The 12,051-nt window shown below is 36.0% G+C and overlaps 1 protein-coding gene across 1 annotated transcript in view; it reads right to left on the reverse strand.

Annotated features, from left to right (window-relative positions):
* LOC121855389 (rab11 family-interacting protein 1-like) overlaps positions 1-12,051 on the reverse strand; it is a 57,251-nt gene that overhangs the window by 5,376 nt on the left and 39,824 nt on the right. The window contains exons 10-14 of the mRNA XM_042350281.1: positions 9,425-10,453; positions 5,581-5,689; positions 2,105-2,220; positions 1,822-1,955; positions 682-839 (exon numbers count right to left, since the gene is read on the reverse strand). Of these exons, the coding sequence (XP_042206215.1) occupies positions 682-839; positions 1,822-1,955; positions 2,105-2,220; positions 5,581-5,689; positions 9,425-10,453 (1,546 nt within the window). The remainder of the gene's footprint in view (positions 1-681; positions 840-1,821; positions 1,956-2,104; positions 2,221-5,580; positions 5,690-9,424; positions 10,454-12,051) is intronic.

A 12,051-nucleotide genomic window follows, 5' to 3' on the forward strand; every position in this document is an offset into this window, starting at 1 on the left:
ACCATGAAAAATAAGATGCATTTAATCATACATGAATTATAAATGATATACAGTAAAGTATTAACCCCTTCACTAGCTGGCTGTCTGGTACAAATTTCACCTGTGGACTGGCCATCCAAAATACATACATAGATTTTTCATTAAATAAATTTTTTTATTTACCATTTAGGGGAAAAATTATGTGAAAAATTTCCTCTTTTTTTATTCAGTTATATAGATAAACTAAGGATTAAAAGAACAGATTAGTTGTATAAATGATATGAGATGGCTCAAATGAGTGTGGGTCATAAAACTAATAAGTTCATAGTCTGTTTTTCTTTATACCTGTATAGTAACTTGAGGGTAATTAGATTATTATCAACAACTTAAGAATCCACAATAGAGACCCACTGCAACAGGAAAGAGGATTGATGCAAACTTAAACAAAATCTTGCATTTTCAACTAAAAAAACCCTGAAATGATTGTAAAGTGAAAAGTTGAGAGAGGAATTTCATTAGCCAGTCCAATTCAACTGACTTCACTCAAGAATTCATTCACTGTCTTGCATGCTGAAAACTTGACTAGGTAGTTCCAACCAGGAAAAAATGCGATATAACCACATTTAGAAGCAATGTTATGTTTATGTGAAAAAGTTTTAGGTTATTAATGTGGATGTGTTGGATCCATTCCATTATACATACTTAATTTTCTTGTTTTTAGTAACAGGGGCTTGTAGTAGCTGAGGCGTGGTTTCCATCACTCGTAGGAGGAGACCATCAATGTAGTCCTCTAGGTCTCGTGTATGGCGTACATTTTTCTCCATGCACGACTGCAGGTTCACTATCATCTCCATTAAATCCTGTAGATATTAGTTATATGAGTATAAGTTATATACAGAAAGTTACTTTATACAGGTATATTTACAAAATAAAATATAAAATGGCAATCAGAGATGGCATACCTAGTCCCAGTCGTACTATTGTGACTGGGGGCATAATTTCACCGCATGCTCGTGTTTTTTTTTATGAAATGATGAAGGCTCCCCTACAAAAGGTCTCAAAACCAAATTAAAAAAAGGTTTTAAATAAAAGTTTATCAGATTTGATGATTAAAAAAAATTGCTAATTATTTTGGCATTGTGACCTTGATCTTTGACCTATCAAGGTCAAATCTCATATGTGGCACCCCATGGGGTCTCCAGTTAATCTTCAGCAGATTTCATTTGTAACACAAGTTTTTTGAAATCTATGTCATTTTTGTAAAAAAATCATCTCCGACTTCATTTTCTCAAGAAACATCATTAAGAAAGGCATAGTACATGACAGTTTTGACGTGCCTTTTGTCAAAAAATATAATGCAAAAAGTCCCATCCTTTTTCATCTCTTAATTACCAAGAAGTTCTGTCGTTGCTGTATACCCAACACTGTTAAGCCAAGACTTTGAGTCAGATTTGGTGAAAATATGGCAGAGATTTGTTTCATAACACTATTGGGAATAGTGAAGAAAGACAAATAAAAACAGGGTCATTCTAATACCTTGCAAATCCCTTCAGCAGTGAGGTAAAAACAAATGAGCAGGTACTGAAGAGACCCAGATCAACAAAGAATAATCCCCTAACAAAGGTAAAATAGGGCAAATAATAGTGTAAATGGGATGTATAGGAGACAGAAGTCAGTACTGTACTCTTCAGGCACTGTTCTCAAATATTAAGGAGACAAAAATTAGTGTAACCTGAGAGTAGCCAAAGAAACAGTTACAGGTGTATATCTACTGCATTACAAATAGAAAATATCGTCTTCTAATATTACAATCGACAAGAAACAACAAAGTTTTAAACTTACCTCTCGAGACTTTCCAGCAAATTTATCATGTATTTCCCGAGGAAGTCTTGACTGGTGTGTGGGAGGGTGTGGCAAACGATCATTACCACCCTCCACAATTCTCCCATCTTCCTCACCAATACGTTCACGGCTACCTATAAGAAATATTTTGTACACAATGAGAAATATCTACTGGTACAGCACAGTATAAGTGAAGAATACATAATGTCTTAACGGACCAAAGAGTGTTGATATTATGGATCACCGCCTTAAGACATTATAACGGTAAAACAACTGAGCTTACTTCCAAATAATTTAGCCTTTAGTCCCCCTCCTTTGCCTCTTCGTTTCTTGCCTTCTCCGTCGTCTCCCTCTTCTCGAGACTTTTTTTCCAACCGTATAGCCTTAATTTCTGGGAACCTGCAACATGTGATGTTCATCAACTTGTAAAATGTACATTTACAGACTATTAATGCTGGAAAACTTTATTGCAAAATTATCTAGTTTACCCATTTTAACTACTCTTGATGGTACTGTACAGTATATCAGTAAGGTACACTATAAAGGAATGTGAAATGGTATACAGTACAGCAGGCATGGGATACCTGCGGCCCGGACCATGTGTTTGTGCGGCCTGTGGAGTGATTGAGAAATTCTATTTTATGTGGTCTGCAGTTCAGGTAGATGCAGCCAGTTTATGGTGAGCAAAGCAATAGTTATTAAAAGAATAATCTTCACACACAATTTGATACTGTTTCATCACCTAAGAATAAGTAACTTCAAAAATGTAGCAGTGAAATAAGTATATACAGTAAACTGTATCGTCAAAACCATAAACTTTTTAACTTGTGTGATATTTATGGGCCAAGTTCAGTGCAGTCTGTTTGATGGATTAGCTGCTATGTGGCAGTGGGTCACTTGGGAATACAGTGGTCCCTCGGTTAACGAGCACAATCCGTTCCAGCAGGTTGCTCGTTAACAGAAAAACTCGTTAACCGAAACCATTGTTTCAATGGGGTTTTGGGTAATTGGTTCCAGCTCACCAAAAATTGCCTAAATTCAACAAAAAAGGTAGAAAAGTACACTTACTTTGAGGTGTGTATGTAAAAGGCTCCTGGATGATGATGATGATGGGAATTAGAATGGGGGTGGAGGAGAAGGAAGAAGAGAAGGCATTGGGGTGGAAGAGAAGTCACCCCATGGCACCATTTCACCCATAAAATATTAGTTCTCTTGGTGTATTTCAAGATTATTTACTTTAAATCAACACTGCACTGCATTATATATTGTCAATATGTAAAATAAATTTCAAAATGACCAATAATTTGCTTGGAAACACAGAAAAAAAGCGTTTAGTTGAAGAGAGTCTCAAGCAAGATGTTACCTCCACTGAAAACAGAGAGAGACTAACGCCTGTCTGGTGTGTTAACAGGCTGGATGGCACACCAGAAACTAGTTTCTGTACCTTCAATTATGTTCAATAATTGTTAAAATAACTAAAAAAGTTAATATTAAACTTTTAAAATTATTGAATAGTATAAACTTCTTGATATTTACTAAAATAGTAAGGAATTTAAGCCCTAAAACTGATTACTGTATTGGCGGACTAATACTACAGCTGGTGGACCGCCAAATGCAAGCGAAAACATGTTGAAGTCGGCTCATAAAAAACTCGTTAATCGACGGATTGCTCGTTAACCGAAGTTAAGAATCTTATGGAAGGTAAATCGTTAACCGAAATCTCGTTAACCGAGGGACCACTGTAAACTAAAGTTGGGTAAGTCTAAGTGGGGTCACGGGTGGTGGTCACACAGAGTTTAACTAATTAAGTACTTCCAGAATAACACAAAAACACCAATACCGCAGCCTTGGAAACCCGTAGTTGGCAAGTAATTAGGATTGAAAAATGTAATTAAAATCTTTCAAGCATCCTTACAGCCACTAATTACCCTGCAATCGAATTGTGGACCATAGATTCAGAATTAGCATTCTCAGGAGTACCTATACCGAGATTTTAAATGAAATCTAAGTTTGGGTACAAACCACCACCAATATATATATACGTATATATATATACAGCAGTACCCCGATTTACGTGGTGAATCGAACCCATGGGGTACCGCGGAAAGTGAAAAACCGCGTAAAGTGAACAACAGAACATATGGGATTAATTCCAATAGAGACTGGCCCGACCCCCAAACTCCACTTTTTCAGACACAATACCTACGTTGTAGTAAAAATTACATCTTAATTTTATAATGGTATGCACACAATTAATAATTAAGAGAAATATCAATAATATTAGTTTTTTAACACTTACTTTAGTAGAAAAGATGGCTGGGCACACAGGGATGGGGGGTTGGTTCCGAGGCAGAGGGCAGATTATTGGCCCTCACCTGTATCACTTGTATCACTATCCACCACATAGGCTTGCAGGGCCTCTTTGTCAAACCCCTCAAAGTCCATATCCTCACTATCACTGACTTGGGCCGGCTGTGGTGGGTGCCGGGTGAAGAACTCGGTAATGTTTTGATGACTGGGCGACCTTGTGCGCAGCCTGCCCGCGCCGCTTCCCGCGTATATGAGTAGATGCACCGCGTAAAGTGAAAGTCCGGTTCTGGCGAGGTACCGCGTAAATGCGAAATAGCGGAAAGTGAAACCGCATAAAGCGGGGTATTACTGTATACACAATATATGTGTGAGAGAGAGAGAGAGAGAATGTGCCTATAGGTTGTTTCATTGTAGTTACTCATATGCCAAGATTAACATAAGCATTATTCTGGTGGGTGTCTTGTAAGAAAAATGCCGTAACTGTAGGAAAAATCAGCATATTCAAAGACGGCTTTACTCATCTTTTGTTAAATTCCAAGAAACATTAACATATTATTTTAAAAATTATCATGATGGATTTGATTCATAAATGGGAAAAAAGACTGATTGTAAACTGAAAATATCTTAAGGTGGACGTGACGATAAATTTCTTCACCGTTTGATGTGTTCGTGCTAATACAATATTAACAATACTTTTGGATTAGGCAGGATATAAATTTTGGTTGGTAGGCCCGCAGAAAAATATCTAAATCGTAATGCGGCCTATGCCTGAGGTACAGTAAATACAAAACAAAGTACATTTTCTGCTGTGTGATCTTAATACTATTTGGTATATTCTTAAACAAGCATACATAACCGATTCAATTCTTCATAAAAATATTCATGATATACAGTACTGTACTACAGTGTTATCATAAGACTTCACAGATAACAAGATATAGTGTCCATCATAAGGCTTCACACAGAACAAGGTACAGATACAACATGGGATCATATTATACAGTATCAAGTGATCATCAATTAAAGGAATGAGTTTAAACTCGTACATAAATTAATGCAATGTAAGGGATACAGTATACTTCTAATTTTACAGTTCTGGTCAAACCATATCTTCTTTTACTACTAACTTGCTATTTAATGTTAACAAATGTCCTCTAATGAGTACATTCTTCACGAACTATTATAGAGTATTAACCCATGCTTTACCATAAACAGAAAATATGGTGTTAGCCCACTGGTAGGCATGTTTTGTTAAGTGTCACAGTGTTAGTTTGTAGTAAAGATGGGATCAATCAACTGTAGTTACAGGTATCGAACCCCATCAGCTCTTTTAAATTACTGTACTGAAATTGATTATTTCTCAAAGCAATTACAGTACTTCCCTATTTATCCCACCTAACACTAAAATGAAATAAAGTAATGCAATAGAAAAGAAGTTCTTTCAATTACCTTGATCCATGTTCATCTAAGCGGGTGACGTCCTGAGTGCTGCTGGACAAGGAAGTGCTGAGCGAAGAGCGGCTGTCACTCCGATTCACATTTTCCATACTTCCGACGACTGCAATACATTACCATTTAATCATTGCATGAATATGTGAGACAAACAACAATGTTCTTAAGGGTACCTATAAACCTTTTTCTGGAAAAACACAAGGGAAAATACAGTGTGTTGTATTCTGACTAAAAGTCTGATCCATCCATATTTAAATAATAAACAGGGTGTCTTTTAGTAAAAGTGGAAAAAGAACAACTTATTGTAATCAATATGGCAATGTGTAAAGCAGTGATGGAGACAGCAGGATTTAGAAAAATGTCTGATAATTGATGAAAACTAGAACCTTTTTAAATCTCAGTTCTGAACAGAAGTTGTGGATTTCAAATACGGTATATCTATGTACAGTGTGGGATGACCAATTATATTCCAGACCCAACTACGTATATGGGGTGGAAGAGATGCACCATTCTTCAATATTAGAAGAATTAAAACCATATCTATAAATGCTCAAGTCATGCTTAATGCTATACTGTATTGGGAATTATGATTTCCAAAATGCTTCTATTCATCTATCCATTACTTCCACTTCTATCCCTCTTTTGTGTGGGGAAGATCATGGACTAAAAAAAAAAAAAAAAAAATACAGAGTGAAGCAAGACAGAAATCAAAGCTTCCAGATACATCACACCTGAATGGAATAGATATGAGGTGAGAATAATTATATATATATATATATATATATATATATATATATATATATATATATATATATATATATATACATATATATATCAACACCTCAACCCGGATTCGAACCCACCCGACTGTGACCGAGGCGCCTTGAATCCTGGCGGAATAGAATATATATATGAAATATATATATATATATATATATATATATATATATATATATATATATATATATATATATATATATATATATATGAGAGAAGGAGACAGATAAAGAACAAAGAAGAATGATAAAGTAACTGTAAGTGCACTTTTGAGGTTTGTTTTGATGGAAAAAAAAAATAATCTCGCAGACATCAGGAAGTTCTGTAATGATATCTGTGTCGCAGGAAGAAAGCACGTTAAAGACACCAAGACGTAGAATAGACAAATGGAGCAAAACTGTATCTTATGAAATCTCAAAGAAGTCAAAACCAATGTGGTACAAAACTCCAGACTGTAAATTTAAATGTGTCTTTTTCCCGATTAGTGTACTGTACATATTTTCCATAATAAGCCTTTTTAATTAGTAGTGTTCCATGCAATATCATCCATCAATCAACTGACATGCCTATTATCTTTACCATCTATCCATCAATTTCTATCTGTTAGGTTTTGTGACATACCCAGTATCTGTTTGTCTAATACAGTATCCATCTACATTCACTACTGTATGTAATTATTGTGCCTATCTATCAAGTCCTCATTCATACTAGTAATCTAAATATCTGTCTATGAGTTTATCAGTCACTTTTATGAAACAAACTGTAATATACTTTACATCCCCTTATCTAGATCAGTTTACCAGCCTGCAACCCAACTATCTCTCCAACACACTATTGCTCACTATTACATCAACCAAGCTTAACTGTGTATGTTAAAGTAGATTAACAGCTTGAGTACTATTTTATTATGGGGCAAAGTAGTTACGGACATTGATATCGCTGTCGCTAACAAACAAGCATCCTGTCCTACAATAAGCAAGGTAGCCCATGCAGGGATAAAGAGCATTAAGAGTTAATTCTAAGAAGCGGGAATACTCTATGGCTAAGAAGTACTGTACTGTACTGTACTATAGTAAGCTAAATAGAAACAACATGATCTGTGGCCAAAACTTTACCACTTTACCTTGTCTCATCATCCTGGTGTCTGAAATGCAATCCAAAATAATTGTAACAATTATTACTTCAAGTAACAGAGAGCCTATGAGGTTGATGCAAAAGCTTTCCTTTCTCATGCATGAGATATAGAGAGGAATATTAAAATACTGTACCTACCCACAGATTACAGAAGAATAAGCCCCAGAAGAAAAATTCAAAATAGTTTCACTGTACCAACATTATGCACAAACAGAATCATGCATTGCCATCTCCAAAGTGTATACAAAGAATGCAAAAAAAATAGAAGAAGCCATTCCTTTGTATTCACAAAGTAACATAGGTTAAGGATTATTTTATTGTTCAGTTAATTGTAAAAAGGACAATCTCTCCCTCATTCTCTCTCACTCATTATATATCTCACATACACAGAACAGCAGCTCTCTAGCTCCAACTATTTACTGTAACACCCAGACAGAGGTTTAGCGAATTCCAAAGATGAGAGGTGAAGCCCCCAGAACCCCTAACTTATTCAAATGAAACTTGAAACTTTACATCATTTTAGAAAATCTTCAATGTAAGTTGAAATATGAAAAATAGGGCTGCACAAGTTATATAAACCACACACCTTATAAAGATAATAACAGTCATACTACTGTATAAACATCACAGAGTAGGTATGAGAAATATCACATGCTAAGTATTATCTCTGCATGGGAGTTCAGTAGCAAGTTCTAGGCCTGGCCATTGTAGACAGCTAACCTTGCAGCTGTAGTGATTTCATCAATTGCTCAGTTATCAACAAGGTTTCATTAGAGTATCTGTCATCACCTGGACCATTCTTATTCATATTAATTTTTAGTCTTATTTTTAGTTGTGATCTTATAATGCCAATCCATTTTTTTCATTAAATTCTTCTTATTACAATACAGTATTATGATCTGATAACGTCCAAGGTGTATACCACTTAAAATATTAAATTATATTTTCTCCACTCCAAACCACAGGAGATTCAAAGAGTAGAAGGTCTGAGCTAGAGAGGCATTACACCCTCTGTCATAAACACCACTCACACACACACCATAAAGACACTTACACACACTATAAAAGCATAGACACACGACAGACACACATACAAACACTATAAAGATGTACACACACCATAAAGACACATACACACACTATAAAGACATAGACACATGACAAAGACACATGCACACACAGTATACAGTACTGTACTGCATATGAAATAAATCCCAATAGATAAGAAACATATCTTTAATAAAGCCATAGAACTCATGCAATTTTATTTTTAGCACCAATAAATAATTAATTAGCATTTTGTTTTCATTTGAACAAGATGCGAGAGTTTTGGTGAAAAAAATACATGTAAAGATGAAGCAGATACTGTACAAATAACATGTAACGGAAAGCAAAGTCTTCTAAGTTTATGTGCACAAGTAGTATATGTGTTGGAATGTGTAAGTACTGTATGCACATGTGCATCCTTTCATATATGTGCAACCATACACTTAAATGTGTACATATACACATGAGTGTGTGCAAAATTGAGCATCCCCATGTAAACATATATACCTGTACAGTATATGTCAGTATATGTAAACATACTTATTTTCCCTTAATTTAATGAAATGTTCTTTTTGAGTTATATACATGTAAAAATTTATAAAAGAAAAAAAATGACCACCAAAAATATATTTCATGCACTACAAGTAAAAATAATAAACAATGCTTAAAATGCACTTAGAAATAAAGCAGGCTTAGTTCACAATTCTAATGGAGAAGCTATATACTGACTCCATAACTTGTATTTACCTTTTATCCCAGATTATATCAACTTTGCAGACATATAGCTGTCACATTTACAAATTGGGGATTTTGTAAATATTGTAACACCTGAAAAGTTGTAATAACTACCAAAGCCAAAAATTAAGTAGTCAATGCTACTCACTAGCATTTCTGCCATACAGTTTTCTTTCCCATTCATCAATGACAGGCTGGGTGGTGGGCTTCTCATGGAGGGAGCCAGAACGTACAACAGCGGCAGTTGGCCGCTCAGCCAGCCCGGGGGTCCCCCGAGAAGAACGGGAAGTTAGGGCGGGGGAAGGGCCTGAGCTACCATCCTTAGGAGTAGTAGGGGCAGATGACATGGCAGAGCCAGATCCAAAGCTATACGTAGAAGCACTAGGAGTAGTTGGGGTAGGCGGAGTAGACACATCTATTCCATTGTAACTACTAGGGGTTTTAGATGCAGGAAGGGTTAGTTCAGTGTTCTTTTTAGATGTAGGAGTGCCAGGAGTTTGGATGACAGAATCAGTCTCCATTAGAGATACCTTAGTAGAAGCAGAAGCCAAAGCTTCTAAAGCAAACCCTCTTTTAGTGTTAGACTCCTTGATGGGAGAGGAAGAAAAGACTGTCCGATCAAAGATTTTTGGAGCTGCTGAAGTACTAAGTGAACGACTCTTAGGAGAGGGAACCAACAGTGACTGGTCAGACACTGTAGAAGCAGGTGATGGCACAGAAGTCTCACTGGCACTATTGGATCTGGAATATCGCAGAGGCTTAACAGGAACAGGAGGATCTTCTACAATAAAAGTTTCTGGGAAAATTTCCTTCTGAATGGGCGATGGTTCAGGTGAGGGAGGGTCCTGTATAGTAACAGGTTCTTGGAAATCTTCCTTGGTTAGTGGTGCTGGCTCAGGAGAGAAAGACTCTAAACTAGCTAAAGAATTAGTATCCTTGGCAATCACACTACTAGAGAGTGACAGTGTCATGGCAGAGTCAGATGAAGCACTATCACGTGATGACTGGGCATCACTGTGGGTGATTAGGTTAATGGGTGTAAGGTTTGGGAAGGTTAGAGGAGGGTTAGAGGAAAGAGTTACTGGTGTTGTGGGCTCAACTGGTGGGTTACGTGGAAAGGGTTCAGGGGAAGGTGTGGGGGACGCCAGGGCTATTGAGGGCACTTCCACAACATTCCCTGCAAGTCAATAAGGTCCCTTCAATCTTTATCCAGGTTTAAAGTGAACATATTATGATTTTTTTTCTTTCTTGGCAAAAATTAACATCTTAAAGTCAGGATGTCTGCATTGAGTATACAGGTATTTATATCAATCAAAACTAATTTCCGTTTTCAACAATATGACAAAATACTCAGCTATGATAGTTTTGAGTACATGTAATGGTGATAATGCTTTGCAATGTGAAAGCATTTACAATACTGTGCAAATGTTTCATCTGAGATAGTTCATCCCTAAAAGACAAACATACCGGTAGTACAACCCAAGAATGAAGTTATACAATACTTAGTGTGAAATACAGGTCATATAATTTGATACAGTACTTATTAATCAAATAGGAGATATTACTGGTACTGTACTCAGTAAACTCACTACAGTACTACCCTGTGCATGCTATACAAAGATTATGTTATTACTGCACATGTTGTATTTCATCTCCAATTTCTTATACAGTATCAAAACAACTGAGGCTCCTATTTTAGTGTTTAAATCCAACAACAAACCCTAACAAACCCCTACACCAAGGGACATAACATTACATACTGTACAGTACACATATAAGCCTTACATAACAGTATCATGAAATACTATCTTACTACTCATACTCATTACAGCTACTTCACTAAAACATATATACTGTAATTGAAATACTGTACCATTAAGTCCTATGCCTAAGAAAATAAATACATGAGTTGGTCAAATGTACAATGTGTGTTAAATGTGATTTTCCTCTATGATATTACTGTACTAAACTATTTCCGCACACTACTACGTACATCAAGTTGATGTCATGTATAAGAACAAATGCCCATTTTTGCTCAATTTGTTCTTATTCTCAAACCCTGCTGAATAATTCTAGATTTACTCTAATGGCTAACATCTGTCAGTCAAAGCAGATTTAAATTAATTCCATTGACCCCCTCATTGTCAGCAGAACTACATTGCTTCTCTTTTTATTCCCTCGACCTGAAACTTTGGGGGAATACTATATTGGCGAGTCTGTCAGTTCATCTGAGATGAATTTGGCTTCCATGCCGTAACCTTCAGAGACTCAAAGAATTGTTTTCAGGTGAAAATATCATGATAGATTCTTGCTTAGGAATGTTGGGCATGTTTCTTGACCAAGTTACTGCTATAGTTTTGTCTAGGTGGCCTTCATTCTACTGGACAGCTATTATTATCATCTTACTTATTTAGATTATCCATCACCTCTTTTCTAAGCAGTGTAGTATTGTATATATTATTCTTTTTCTTGGGGAGAATATACTGTTTTCCTTATGCCATCAGTTCATATCACTCTAGATCCTTTCTCATTTCTCTTGATATTTTCTGTTAAGGGTTTTCCGGCTGTTCTTATACTTCTTTTATTCAATCTACTTGGATTCTTTGGCCAACATTCATTTCAGCAATTTCACTTTATCATTTCCTCGGTTTATCAGCTTACTCATTATTCAGGCAGTTGGTCTGTTCTTTGTTGACCTTTACTGTCCAGTGTTAGTACAGGAGTAAAATGGAGTACCCAGAAAATCTTGAAATGTTTGATAGGGTCACACTGTAC

Source organism: Homarus americanus, unplaced genomic scaffold (assembly GCF_018991925.1).
Source record: "Homarus americanus isolate GMGI-L3 unplaced genomic scaffold, GMGI_Hamer_2.0 scaffold14833, whole genome shotgun sequence".
Lineage (NCBI taxonomy): Eukaryota > Metazoa > Arthropoda > Malacostraca > Decapoda > Nephropidae > Homarus > Homarus americanus.